Here is a 15,251-nt window from a genome sequence, read left to right on the forward strand (position 1 = left end):
GTGAGAAGATAATAGGGATGTGCCCGAATCGTTTTGGCTCCTCATTAAATGTGTGGCAGCCATGTGCGTGGGCTGCTAGAAGTAGCACTGCGGTCGTGCAGCTTTTTTAGAACCAACAACACTGTGGTGAGGCAGCGGTATATCCCTTTTCATTCTGTAGCCCTCTTCTCATGTTTGCTTCCGCATTTATGCAATTCATTGAGGGGAAAGTGGGACCGCACCCCAATGCCACATGTTAAACAGAACATTGGCAAGCCAGTGAGAGTCCTAATTGTGTAGGATTTCCACTGGTGTGAAGAGCTAAAGGTGTGTGAAAAATAGGCCTGTCCTTTACAGACTTTCCACTGATATCTGGGGTCATTGAGGTTCATGGTTCCAGTTCCCCCTTCACACTTAGTATTTATGTGTGGAGTAGTAGTAGTAGTAGTATTTATGTGTGGAGGCAAACGTAGAAGGCTTTGAGGTGGATTGTCATGTCGGGGGAGCCCACATTCAAACTAACTTGTGTGCTTATGTACATTTGGATATTATTACAGTATACTATATATACAAAGTTAGAGCTGCACCATCTCTAATGACCTTCAGAAGAGCATATTCAGTCAGGCTTTTAATTTAATTTTAAATTTCATTTTAATTTTACTCATCTGTGATTTTATTGATTTGATTTAGTTGATTTTATTGTTAATAGTTGTGTTTAACCAGCTGTAAACTGCCATGATATGCTTGGGTATATAAATACACTAAAAAAATAATATGGACAAAATAGAATGCTGGATGTGATCAGGATTTACGGAAAAACCCAAGGCAATACATTTACAAATTATATTATCAAATAGAATAAATCTAGTAAAATATAATCTAGTCCAGCAGCAGATTAGTAAAAATCTTAAATATGTCCACAAAGTACAAAATTTAAAAACTGATCCATATTAAAAACATAGTAAAAACTGGCCAGTGTCTATCCTATGTGAGTCCATAGTAAATGTAAAAGTCCAAGAATGATCCAGTGATATTGTCTCGTTGAATATACAGAAATCCAATAAAATGCTCTGTTCATAAGATGCCAATAAATTGCCAAACACATTTCATCCAGGTAGGCCTCCATCAGTGGCACTGTTTGAAAGTAGAGGTTGTAGGTTGTCACACTAGCTAATTCAGTATATGCACCAGGGCTAATTCACTACGTTCACCAGATCATATCATCCAGTAATAATTCCTATATTAGGAAATAAAATATCATGCTACCAACTTTAAGGCGTAGCTCTTAGAAGTAGTTGGTAGCATGAGAAATGTAGGAGTGTGATGTCACATTTCAGTCAATTTCCTACCCCTTTGTACAAATTGTCTCAACTTTGTTACTCTCTCTCTCTCTCTCTCTCTCTCTCTCTCTCTCTCTCTCTCTCTCTCTCTTTTCCTCCAATGTGTAATGTATTTTGCCAGTGAACCATTACAGAGACTGCTAGTTATGGCATGTACCATCTGTATTGAAATCTTTATAGGGATATAATTATGCACAGTGCATGTACCTGTGAGGTAGCCCAATTATAGGAAATTTAGTACGGGGTGCAGAACATCTCTTTTACAGAGTAGGATGGGAGAGCTGAAGGGCTCCCATATTCTGGCCCTGTTTGCTCTGCAGTCTTTCCTCACTCCTGTCCCCACTCCTCCACTCCCATACTGCAGTCGGCTGCAAGTGGAAGATATTGCTATCCTGCTGTCCACCACATCTGATCTGTAGGGGAGTTGGGTGCTATCCAGCTGGCTGGCAGCCGAAGGCCTCAATTCTCCCCGAAGACAGCTGGAGTAAGTACTTTGAGAAACAGAGAGCATTCCTACTTCCCCAGAACAGTACAAAAGAGTGTCTTGGTCACCTTTAGAGAGCATTGTTGGAGGCCAGGTACAAAGAATGGGGTGGGTGGTATTTACAAAAAAGAAAGAAAGCTGTGCAATAAAGGTATTGCAGTCTATTCAGCCAGCAGTTTGACATCTTGTAGAGAATGTCTTTTCCTCCTAGCAAGTACCTTATTAGTTTGAAACCTCTCTTGAATGTTTTTCTAAATGCAAAAATGGAGACAATTGTGAAGAAATTATAAAATGAGAGAGTGAGGAAGACTGACTAATAAACCTTCTGCTCTAGAATGAAAGATTAAGGAATGGTTGAATTGTTTATATGAAGGGTTTAACTAATATGTCTGTCCTATTCTAATCAAAGACTGCTATAGTTCAATAGGTTTGCCTTTGAACACTAATGATTTTGTAATCTTGGAGATAAAAGTTGCCTTTAAGAAGGGTGAAAGCAAATTTTTAGACAGAATAAGAAGTTGCCTTGCATCAGGTAACTCACAATCAAAAGTGATGAAGACCATCTAGCAGTCCATTGTCTTTTATTTGTTCTGTGTTTTGCCTTGTCTTGAACTTAGTCTTGCCAGTTCACTACTGATACCATTAGGTTGCCCTTTCATCCTGGAAAGCTTTCTCCTTGTACAGGTGTCTTTTTATTTTTGAATGGACAAAGACCAAAAACAAAAAGAACAGTGGTTAGAAATGGTAATATCTTCAAGTTACTGTCTGAAATAATGACTTTCATGGTGGAAGACTTTCCGTCCGCAGTTGTAGTTCTGTTGGCAAGAAGCATCTCTACAGTGTTGTTTGACTGCATGTATTTGGTCACTTTCTGTTCTTAAAAAGGTCACTTGAATATACTACTCAAGATAGGCTTTTCATGATTGTTTGTTACATTGATTTTGTTCCCTGTGATACACTAGCCTTGTTGTTACACCAACGTGCAAGGATGGAGAGATTGGCAAAGGAACTGAAGTTTGAAAATGAGGAGCTTGAGAAACTTAAAGCTGAAGTGAACGGCATGGAACATGATCTTATGCAAAGGCGTCTTAGAAGAGTGAGCTGTACAACCTCAATCCCAACAGTAAGCAAACAGTTCTTATCATCTTTAATTAAAATGAAATCTTTTGGCTGTGTGGAGGACTTGCATATTATAGTTTGAATTTATCCTCTCTCTTTTTATAGTACTGTCAACAGATGAAATTAGCCAGCAAGGTACCTGCATGCCCTCATAATTGCTCTTTGGTTTTTCCCAAGCCAGAAAGCGTATGGTAATTGTATTTGTGGCATTAGTTGTATAAGCACACTTCTGCATTATGAACTCGTTACAGCAACAATATGATGGTCTCTTCGGCCTAAATTAAAGAACACAAGGGAGGTAGACTGAGGATATGTGAGAGCAGTCTATAATGCAGTGTTTTTAAAATCGGGCTCTGTACCAGAGGACTGGAGAGTAGCAAACGTAACACCGATTTTCAAAAAGGGATCCAGGGGCGATCCGGGAAATTACAGGCCAGTTAGCCTAACGTCCATTCCAGGCAAATTGATGGAAAGCATCCTCAAAGATAAAATTGTAAAGCACCTCGAAGAACAGGCCCTGCTGGGAGTGAGCCAGCATGGCTTCCGCAAAGGTAAATCTTGCCTCACCAACCTTTTGGACTTCTTTGAGAGTGTCAGCGAGTGTATGGATCAAGGTGATCCAGTTGACATAGTCTACCTGGACTTCCAAAAAGGTTTTGACAAAGTTCCTCATCAAAGACTCCTGAGGAAAGTTAGCTGTCATGGGATAAAGGGACAAGTACATGTGTGGATTGCTAACTGGTTGAAAGACAGGAAACAGAGGGTAGGTATAAATGGAGAGTTTTCACAATGGAGGGAAGTAAGAAGTGGGGTCTCCCAGGGATCTGTACTGGGACTGGTGCTTTTTAATTTATTCATAAATGATCTAGAAGCAGGGGTAAGCAGCGATGTGGCCAGATTTGCAGATGATACCAAACTCTTCTGGGTAGTGAAATCCCCAACGGATTGTGAGGAGCTCCAAAAGGATCTCTCCAAACTGGGGGAGTGGGCGACAAAATGGCAAATGTGGTTCAGTGTTAGCAAGTGTAAAGTGATGCACATTGGGATGAAAAACCCCAACTTCAAGTATATGCTGATGAGATCCGAGCTGTCGGTGACGGACCAGGAGAGGGATATTGGGGTTGTGGTGGACAGCTCGTTGAAAGTGTCGACTCAATGTGCGGCAGCTGTGAAAAAGGCAAATTCCATGCTAGGGATCATTAGAAAGGGGATTGAAAATAAAACGGCTAACGTTATAATGCCCTTATACAAAACTATGGTGCGACCACACTTGGAGTACTGCGTACAATTCTGGTCACCACATCTTTAAAAGGACATTGTTGAACTGGAGAAGGTACAGAAGAGGGCAACCAAGATGATTAGGGGGCTAGAGCACCTTTCTTATGAGGCAAGACAACACCTGGCGCTTTTTAGTTTAGAAAAAAGACAACTGCGGGGAGACATGATAGAGGTCTATAAAATCATGCATCGTGTGGAGAAAGTGGAGAGAGAGAGATTCTTTTCCCTCTCACACAACACTAGAACCAGGGGTCACTCCATGAAATTGATTGCCAGGAGGTCTAGGACCAACAAACGGAAGTACTTTTTCACACAACGCGTGATCCACTTGTGGAACTCTTTGCCACCGGACGTGGTGACAGCCAACAACCTGGATGGCTTTAAGAGGGGTTTGGATGACTTCATGGAGGAGAGGTCTATCAATGGCTACTAGTCGGAGGGCTGTAGGCCACCTCTAGCATCAAGGGCAGGGTGCCTCTGAGTACCAGTTGCAGGGGAGTAATGGCAGGAGAGAGGGCACGCCCTCAACTCCTGTCTGTGGCGTCCAGCGGCATCTGGAGGGCCACTGTGCGAAACAGGATGTTTGACTAGATGGGCCTTGGGCCTAATCCAGCAGGGCTGTTCTTATGTTCTTATGTTATCTTGCCATTCCGTGTGGCATTCTGGGTGGATGCACAGGTGCAGGGTGAATCAGTTATTGCTTCAAAACAGTAGCGTTTTTCAAGAGCGATCTTGGGTAATTCCATGGGGTGCCTGTGGAGATTCTAATTATTCATCCTAATAAAGAACTGTGCACAAAAGCTTTCAGACTGCATCTCTGTTACATTTGTCTGAAACTCACTTCACTGTTTTTTCCAGAAAGGAGCAGGGGGACTCTAGTCATTGTATTGCTATATTGGTACTGAGACTTCTGTTAATCTCTACAGCATTGGCTTCTGATTTAAACCTTGACTATAATCAATTTAAATCCTTCAATTCTATTGTATTTTTCTTCTGTCTTGGTTTTGATGGATAAAGACTTTGTATGTTAACTTGTTTGGTTTTGTTGGATTCTTAGAGATGTAGCCTTTCTGTTTCCACTTATAACACTAATAAAAGCATTTTAAAAAATAATCAATTTAAATCCTGATTTAAATTACCAAGAAGAAAGAGTGATTAAACCTAAGTACCTTATTTTGCAATCATGGAAAATGATACATTCTGAACCAAAGTCCATGCATATCCGTGCACAAAACAGATTTTGTGTTCTGTATAATTAATGGATTTCTGTTTTACTGTATTTGATGTATGTGCATACCTTAACAAAATTGTTATGCTGGCTTTCTCTCCATTGCTATTTTTGGTTCTCTCTTGGTAGCCTGAGGAGATGACCAGATTGAGAAGCATGAACAGACAGCTTCAGATAAATGTTGACTGTTCACTGAAAGAAATCGACCTCCTTCAGTCTAGAGGTATATACTTTAATTATCTTCATTAAAATATATATTTTGAGTTGTATATTTAGAAGTAAGTTATTTTATGCATGTTACTGGTCTATTACAGGTACTGAATGAAAGAGATCCACGTTTATTTTCTTTGTCATTTAGTTATTCTGTTGGATAACTGTTTGCCTAGTGAAAGAATGTAAAATTAAAACCAGAGCATGTTTGCAAAAGTTGTTTCTGACCTGGTTCCAGGAAGCTACATTTTTGTGTTATCTTAGGTGACAAGGCTGCCATAGCTTCTTCAGCATAAAAGCACAGCTCTGAAAACTTCCAAACCTTTTGAGACTTCATGATAGGAAGTTACAAATGAGGACCACTAAGCACACACATTTAATTTAGGCTTTTGACTTCTGTGACCTCTTAAATATTTCTCTCTTATTCTAAAGGGACATTATTTTCTCTCTGATATTAATAGGGAACTTTGACCCGAAAGCCATGAGTAACTTTTATGATAACATACAGCCTGGTCCTGTTGTGCCACCAAAGCCATGTAAAAAAGGTGAGTCATCTAGCAAATATTTGAGAACATAGTTTCTTATATATGGTATGTCAAAAATCTCCTTCCTAACATAGAACTTCCAAAGCACTGCGATGTTAATTGCTAATATCTTGCTGGGCAGGAATTTTTGTGTTAGCAAGGAGAATTTTAATGTTTAAAAATAGCTGTATTAACTCAGTTGTAGCATGAAGAAATACATTTGCTCTTTATTTATACCATGTACAAGCTGTGCCCAAAGAAACATTTGGCCAGATGTCTTCTGACATAGCTATAGTAATACTGGGAATCAGAACATTCTTAATGTGCTGGGAAAACTAGTCTTATGTTTCTGCATGATATTAATTGCTGGGAGAAGCAGCGAACTCTCAAAAGCCTAAGTTTCCCGTAGTAGAAGTCCTTTCTGTGCTTATTGTTCTGTATGCATCACAAAATTACTACTCCTCTCACATCTTTTCCAACTTTTCTTAGCTTCTGTGATATAAACCTTGGTCTTAATGCTGCAATTTTTTCAAATGCAGACTCCCTCTTCCCCATCTGATGCTCTGATGCTCATCAGCTTCCTGCTCCTTCCTTTCCCTTTCCAAGCTGTCACTCCTGCTGCAGTTTTGTTGGTTATGGAGAAAATAGCAGAAATGTGCTAACTGTGGAAGTGCTCCTCTCTCCTTAACCCTATTTTCTAGGGTGCTTTTTGTCCTCCATCAACACCCTTAGTAAAGTTATCAATTGGACAAGCCTTTCCAAAAGCAAAGTAGAATTAAGGGAACCAAAATACCCTAGAGCATGAATTAATTTGCTGTCGGAGAGCCCAAGTAGCAAGTTTTAATTAATCTCTGCTTAATCCAAGAACCAGTAAATCTTATTGGCTTGTTTTGTCTTTATGTTCACTACGGTTTGTTGGTCAGATCTTAGGGAAATTACTGTTCCTACAACCCTTTAACATTGTGGCATTATGGTTGAAATAGTTAAATGGTCAATAAGAGACTGCAGTCATAAGAAAAAGAGCACAGCTTGAATATAAATCCTTGAAAAGTAATTACCATAAACTATTCTTCTGGCTATTTTCAGCTGAATGGAGGGTATGCATTATATCAGGGATTTTCAGTGTTGGGTCTTCAGATGTTATTGGACTTCAACTCCCATAATCCCCAACCGAAGGTCACTGGGGCTGGGGATTATGGGAGTTGAAGTCCAATAACATCTAGAGACCCAACATTGAGAATCCCTGAATTATATAAACTAAAGTACTGTGTGGTGAATTAAAAAACCATACATGGAAGAATCTTGATAGCTTTCTACCAAATGTTGCCTACAGTGATGTGATACTGATTTGACAACGTAGTATGTGTTTTTAAATGCTGATGGTTTAGCCTCCTATGGGCCATCCTCATACTTTTCTGAACATTCATTTTTTTGACACGCATTCCCCCCAATTTCTTAGTTAGTTTTCTAAAAAGTATTTTGTGCAGAAATTAAAATATGCCTAAAGGAGAGGTGCCATTAAAGCCTCTTTCCTTATACTCTGTAACTAAATCTGAATCTGTTGGCAAGTAGGGGGCAGTTGAAAGAATAATTAGAATTCTTATCCAGGTTCTCTTTGACCATAATCAAACTTAACTTTGTAATTTTACAGCAAAGCCTACAATGCCTGGATCCCAGTTTTGTTGAATTAACATCCATTTCAAACAGTTCCATTCCTCCAGTGTTTGAAATATAACATGGATTTCTTAAATATCGTTATCTGTGAATTCTAGATTAAAGTAAACATCAGAGGGTTTGTAGATGTTGATTGTAGTGGTCGATATAAGTTATAATGGCAGTAATGGTGCGGACTGCATTTGACATCTATAGGACCATAACATTTCTAAGATTCCATAAGGCACCATGTGGATGTCCTAAGATACCACAACAAATTCTGTTTGTAGAGTCAGATATTCATTTATAAACTGTCCCTGCACTGACGTGTAGCAAGTAGTCAATGCTATTCCTCGATTCTAACCTACCTTAGGAATCACATCTGATGCTGGCTTGGACCTCCAAACCAACCTGGTAGATTAGACATGGATTCAGACTGACTGAAAAATAGTTCACATGACTGAAACAGTGTTCCCTCTAACAGGGATTCCCAGATGTTGACTACTCCCATAATCCCCAGCCAAAGGCCATTGCAGCTGGGGATGATGGGGGTAGTACTCAACAACATCTGGGAATCCCTGTTAGAGGGAACACTGGACTGAAATATTTTGTGTCTCTTCGGCCTTGCTGAGAACAAGATTAAAATAGCATGTGGAAAACAAAGTCACTTGATTATGAATATGTCAGTAGTCTTACATTATGATTCTTGCTTTTTGTGTATTTTGAAACTATAGACTTTAAAGGAAAATCATTCTCTGTAGACCATCAGAGCAGTTCCAAGCAAGCTCCGCGATCACAGCCAAGAGATGAAGACTTTGAAGGAGCTCCATGGAATTGTGACAGCTGTACATTTTTGAACCACCCAGCATTGAATCGCTGTGAGCAATGTGAAATGCCGCGGTATGCCTGAATCCATAAAGGGCTGCTTTGGATTAAAAACAGGCTCTTGAGCACACAGCCATAGGAGAAGAAATCATGGGGCACCTTTCAGTCCATCTCCCAGGTGTTGGTCAGCCAATCACTTTCAATTACAAGGAAGAAATTCCCCTTCCATTCATGCTGCACTAAAGATTAGTTTGGGAAGAAAATACTCTGATTCCATTGTGGTGAGCAAGGCTGAAAAGGATACCCTAAATCCGAAATGTATTCCCTCCTCAAAGAATGTACACAGGAAAGCAAGTAATTGCTGCTGTACTAGCCCCTATAATTGCATTTACTGGGTAGTAGCCCTTATATATTTTTATAAGCATAGAACTATTACTTTGTGGTGTGAAGTGTTACAGGTATCCAGACAAACTGTGAAGAACCAGAGTTGATGAATCTGGCCACAGCAAGCTGGAAAACAAAGGCTCCCTGTGCTTCCAGATTGTAAACTACTGAAAAAGAAGATTGGGGGTGGGGGTGGAATCATGGAGCAAAAAAGGTATTTGTCAATGCTGCTTTTTTCAGGGTAATTTAAGTATACAAAATTGCTGTTTTGAAATTGTGAATCATGGTGAGGAGGGAGAAGTACTGTATGAGCCTTATTTATAGAGTACAATCAGAGGTGACTTTACAATCCCTTTTGCTTGTACAGCACTCACCGAGTCACATTAACACTGGTAATTAAGTAATTATACCATATTACAGAGGAAAACATAGTGCTGCATGCTTTTATTAGGCCATTGTGTTTTAAAGCTAAAAGTTAAGTATGCTTTTATAAGAGACGTTCCCTTAAAACTGTGCTTAATGACAGTAGAGCGGACGTATGCCAAATGCAGAAAAATTCCAAATTCTCTTTGGAAGACTTGAGCTCAGCCGTCGTTATGTATGAGAAGTGTTTGCACCCTGTTCTATAGGCCTTTCAGCTTCCAATTATGTGAAGAATTCATGATGTTTACAGCACAGAAGGTACTTTGTGCCCCCATTCTGATTTAGCTGAAAACTAGTAATTAATATTAGCTCTCAAATAAGGGTTTATTTGCACATTGTTAATAAGCCAGCCTGTATTATCTAGTAGAGTGGCAGATCTTGAAATGTTGCACACTGCATTTCTTTTTGAATTTGATCAGTTAACGGACATAAAGGTTATGAAAACATGGAATTGTACTGGTACTTTTATGCATCGGATATTATTATAGATGGAGTGCTTCAGGTTGCTGAAATAAAGCACTCATTTGTGAAGGTTTTTTGGTTTTGAAACTGAGTCACTCTAAAATAAAATTGTGTGAGAATAGTCAGGATGTTTTTTTCTCACTGACAAAACACCGGGAATAGTGTATTCAATTTCTTACACACTCAAAAAAAGTGTCACTCCAAATCCTCTCAGCTTTTGCAAGCAAAGGTGTGTCATGTCTTGCCCATCTATTTACCCTTCATCTATTAGTATACTGATGAAAGTGGTAAGATGTATACGTTTGTTATTCATAAGTTTATCTGATGTGGTGCTGAAATCCTACTTCCAAATCTTACAGAACTGATTTAATATCGAGCAACAAGGAGCACAATGCAATTAATCAGTGTTCAGTTATTTTTGTTTAAATTCCTGATTTTTACACTGTTACAAATATGACCTCTGAATGTCCGAAGGAGACTGTCAAAATTTTGCTGCCCTAGTGATGTATCAAGTTAAATTACGTGACTTTTTTCTGTTTTATAAAATGGAAAAAATGGATCTGAAGCACTTCAGGTTGAAGTGTTTTGTTTTTCAGTTGCAAGTTAAGTAACATTATTATGCCTTCAGTTGTTCAGTAGTGATTGTCATGATTTCATATTGATTCTTTTGCCTTTTATGAATATAAGTTCCTATTTGGCACTTATTTTGTGCTGCCATTGACAAGGAAAATATAGTGATAAGAATAGAAATGACAAGTCTGAAATGTATGTACCACTTTATTTCACACCAATGTGACCGCTGGGTGGTTTGGTTGGGGCAGGGAAGGTAAGGGAGATAAAGGGGTTATTACAAGTGCAACTTTGGGTGCAATCCATCTTAAGTGTGGGCTTCCTGGATCCGGGGAGCACAGTCAAAAGCCTCATAGGGTTAGGGTGAGGCTGCACTCAGGGGCTCCTCTGTTGTGTTTTGTGAACCAAATAATACTCTGCATGCATGGATTTCCCCATTGTGTGTACACAGTATTCTCTGATTCATAGGAGATAATGGGGAAGCCATATACATACATCCTAATACTGCATGCCAGATCTGTAGAGATGTTACAAAATTCTATCTCTCCTTTTGCTCATTGTTGTTACCTGTGGGTAGAAGGCAAAAATGAAGCTTGTAGTGGGAAAGATGAGAGCTAGTGGTCATGTTGATCCAAAGAAAACCATAAAATGAATCAAACTGGTCTCACTGTTGATTGTGCGAAAAATAAATTGTATGCATACATGTTAATGTCCATTTACACTGTAATATCCATCATAGCAGTGAAATTAATGTCTTGGAGATTTGGATTTGTAAGAGTTATAATTATTGGATATCAACTCTAACCAGAGTTGGCTTAGGTTACGCCAGAGTAAATGCTAATTGCATAAAATGTTTGACTACTGAGAAAACTATCCTTCATTACCAAGATCCAACATGCACTGCAACATATACAACTTTGGAATGTGCAAGTTTATGAGTGGTGGGGTTTTGAGACCATCGTGAATTTTTAAAATGCACTACTTTTTAATAATAGCTGGTCTGTCCCTTGCTCATAGTGCTTGGGTCAGTACGGGGGTAACCTATTTGGATATTAGAGATTCAAGACTATGTCCAGGTTCTCCAAAATACTTCTGTTTATAAATGCCTATTTTATATTTAACTGCTGTTTAAAATGCTTCCCTCTCGCATACAAAAGCTCTTCCAAGGCTTAGTCAATAGAATAGCTTGTAGGGAAAGTCAGAATATAGCAAACCAAAATTAAGTCCTGAATTTGGATATGTGATGGAATGATCAAGTTAGCTTGTTTGTGTAGGAAGGGAGGAGCTAGGAAAGCTAAGAGAAAATGTTTTGTGAAATAGATCAAATTGAGAAGTGTGTTTGTGTGTCTGTGGTATGTATGTATTTCTCCTTAAACGGCAGATGTGTGAAGCAAGTATAATTTTTAAAGAGCTGGTCTCAGTTATGTTACAAAGTCATTTTTTGTCTTAAAAAAATAATTTTCAATTACTGTATGTTCCAGTTATGCGCTCTTCCTTTATCTCTCACCTCCACCCCCCCGTTGATTGACTGTAAACTTCCTTAAAATTATTTGGATAGACAGACTTTGAAATGAGGACAGAATTAAAAAACAGAAAACCTTTAAAGAGAAAATGAAAAGATTAAAAACTGATTGAGATTGTGACCATGGGTTGACAGGTTTTTAACAAAAGAAAAATAATCTGTAGTGTAGCTTGGAATGTAAAATTGGTTTACAATATAGAATAAAATAGCCAGCTGGATACTTGGTTTCTCTATGTATGCTCAGATGATATGGTGAGTCTACAGAGAGGAGAAAATGTGCACAGAAATAAACGCATATTATAGCCAACACTGCCTCTGTGTGCTATATCTGTTTTTCCAAATAATTGTTCATAGTTGCCATGTTCTTGAGTTAGGACAATCCTCGTTTCTGATATCAAAGGGAGAGAGGACTTCTTGTTTTTGAATTGATAAAAACTAAGTTAATGAAATATTCTGAATTTCTCAAGACCTTTGAACAAATTGTCTTCTCTGCGTGGTAAAGCCAATGTATCTAATCCGTACTTTCTGCTCTATTGAAATTCTGTTAATTTTTTCCTTCCAAAACCATGATCTTTCTAAATCCTGTAAATAGGGTGTTTCTTACATTCTAGGTTTGTGTATGCTGTGAATGGAAACTATTACTGCAACATGAAATATGTAAAGGCATTAAGAGGCTGTGCATGCATGGTACCTCCAAATGACGTATTCTGGGAGCAGCAGTTTCCTTTAAAAAAAACCAAACAATAAACTAAAAAATTGTATCATCCATGTGTTTTCATATGTAGTAAGGATGGAGCTCTTTTTTAAAAAGTAATATTACTTCTTGTTTTCACATCCTACTGCATGCATATATTTAGTTAACATTTATATCCCGCTTTTCCTCCGAAGAGCTCAGTACATGGTTATGTTTATCCTTACAACAACCCTGTGAGGTAGGTTAGGCTGAGAGATACATGACTGGCCCAGTGTCATCCAGTGAGTTTCATGGTTGAATGGGGATTTGAACTCAGGTCTTCCCAGTCCTAGTCCAACGCTCTAACCACTATGCTATGGTGGCTAAATACAGTAACCACATTCAGCATGCACCGATATCCTCTAAGGGTTAATAGCTTGCTCTGGTTGGCCATCAGTGAAACCTCTGCAATGCTGTTAGTCAGAATTCACTATCTGGATATCAGCTGGTACAAATAATGGCTTAGTGTGTTTGAGGGTGGGAAGTTTTTTGGGTTTTTAAAATTTTAAATTATGGCTTTAGATATTCTTAAGCTTAGTTTCAGTGCAGGTAAGTTGCTTAGTGGTTCCCACTTTACCATGTTTTCAGATTGCAAATTGGCACCTATATCATACTTCCTAGATTGCTAGATCGCAAATAAAGAGTACCTTATATTTTAATAATCATCCTACAACTTTTTTTTGGTAGTGTTCAGGTTTCTAGCTTTCAATGATGAAACACAACTTATCTCAGTACCAGTTGCAGCCCATCTTTTCACTGTGACTGATATCAAGAGTGAGTCCACAATTTCACTTTTCTAATACCTTACCGTATTCCCTTTTGAAACAAAGGTTATTTAACATTTGTACTAAATGAAGCATGTCAATTATTGATCAGATTCAATATTTCCTGTCAGCATTTGTAGGTTCATTTTTGACATGATAGAGGTAATTTAGGTAATGTTACCATTGAAGGTAAAGTGTGTCGTCCGGTCTGTGTCAACTGAGCCCTGTGGTTGTCTTTGGTAGAATACAGGAGGGGTTTACCATTGCCATGTCTCATGCAGTATGAGATGATGCCTTTCAGCATCTTCCTATATCGCTGCTGCCCAACAGAGATATTTCCCATAGTCTGGGAAACATACCAGCGGGGATTTGAACCAGCAACCTCTGGTTTGCTAGTCAAATCATTTCCCCACTGAGCCATTAGATGGCTAGTAAAGTTACCATTACATCATATTTAATGTCATTATATTGAATAAATTAATATCATCAGCAAATCAAAAGAATACTTTTAGCCAGCAGGATAACTTTGCTTAAGACAGTTGCATCACCAGTGCTGGAGGAGGACAGATATTTCACAACTTGTTTGCCATGCAGTACAAGAGGCTGGTGTTCAGAAGTATAAAGCACTGTTTCTGAGTGGGTACTGCAAGATGTGTGCTGTTCTCTAGATTGTGGTCTATATTTCTGATGTCCACAATTGTATGGTGATAGCTTGTTTGCAAGAATGTAAAACATGTTTTGAATTGTTGATATGGGCTTTGGCACAGTGGTCTGTCCTGTGAACTTTTTTTTCCTGAACATGTGAAGAATCCAGTGCTTTTTCTTTCTTCTATTCCTCTGGCATTCATAGTTTGAGTGCTACTAATCAAAATCGCCCACATGAAAACATCAGTAAGGTTACCCTAGCCACACACTTGCCTGTGATAAAAATGGGGCAGGGTGAAAGGAAGGGCAGGAGCTAAACCTTTAAAAAAACCAATGTCTCATGATCACCAGAATGTCTATAGCTGTATCTATACCACTTGGTTCACATGTCGCTTTCTCCCATGAATGTGTGAATAATCATGAGTTTGAATTGTGCATGTGAAGGACAATATAATTGTCTGAAGAACCAGTACTCTGGGAAGTGAACCTCCATTCATATGACTTGATGCCAGATGCTCCCTCTTTGCATTTAAAGCAATGGTACAATTACAGTTTTATTTTTACAAAAATTTAAAGATACAAAATGTTTATATAGAATTGATTAAAATGGCAAGAAAAATACTGATGCATGACGATTGTCTTATACATTTGGTCTCTTCTTTGTAACATGTCTGAAAGCTTTAAATATCCTTGTGTTCAATGTTCAGGATTTGATGGGGTCATCATTCCCAGGCAATAATGACTTTGCGGAAGTTAACAAAAACTCCCTTGTTAGGTTCACTGTAAAATAAATGTTGAAAGTCAGAAATATGCACATGGTCTTATGACATGACATTTAACAGATAAACAGACCAACAGAGGGTAAAAACTAACTGAAAGGAGACAACTCTATGGACAAAATAAACATTCCAATTCCTGGATTACTATATTAGCAACAACTGCTGGACCAGGTTAGAAATGCCATCATCTAATGAAAATAAACCTTTCTGAACAGTGGAGCTGTGGTGCTACTTTTTTTCAAGCACCACTGGCATAGTATGTCTTCTTATATTACAAACAGATGGGAAGCCAATGCAGTATATGCAGGAGTTGCAGGTTCTGACAGTGA

General features: G+C 38.6%; 2 protein-coding genes across 8 annotated transcripts in view; one reads left to right on the plus strand and one right to left on the minus strand.

The window, feature by feature from the left end:
- The window catches only part of TAB3 (TGF-beta activated kinase 1 (MAP3K7) binding protein 3), a 61,262-nt gene extending 48,500 nt beyond the window's left edge, over window positions 1-12,762 (plus strand). For all 3 annotated transcript variants that reach the window (XM_053308255.1, XM_053308256.1, XM_053308257.1), the window contains 4 exons: window positions 2,766-2,926; window positions 5,558-5,651; window positions 6,100-6,183; window positions 8,550-12,762. In XM_053308255.1, coding sequence (XP_053164230.1) covers window positions 2,766-2,926; window positions 5,558-5,651; window positions 6,100-6,183; window positions 8,550-8,725 — 515 coding nt within the window. In that variant the 3' untranslated portion in view covers window positions 8,726-12,762. The remainder of the gene's footprint in view (window positions 1-2,765; window positions 2,927-5,557; window positions 5,652-6,099; window positions 6,184-8,549) is intronic.
- Window positions 12,763-14,671: 1,909 nt separating this feature from the next.
- The window catches only part of LOC128350256 (uncharacterized), a 47,851-nt gene continuing 47,271 nt past the window's right edge, over window positions 14,672-15,251 (minus strand). For all 5 annotated transcript variants that reach the window (XM_053308260.1, XM_053308261.1, XM_053308263.1 and 2 more), the window contains one exon: window positions 14,672-14,923. In XM_053308260.1, the coding sequence (XP_053164235.1) occupies window positions 14,866-14,923 (58 nt within the window). In that variant the 3' untranslated portion in view covers window positions 14,672-14,865. The remainder of the gene's footprint in view (window positions 14,924-15,251) is intronic.

This window comes from Hemicordylus capensis, chromosome 3 (genome assembly GCF_027244095.1).
Source record: "Hemicordylus capensis ecotype Gifberg chromosome 3, rHemCap1.1.pri, whole genome shotgun sequence".
NCBI lineage: Eukaryota > Metazoa > Chordata > Lepidosauria > Squamata > Cordylidae > Hemicordylus > Hemicordylus capensis.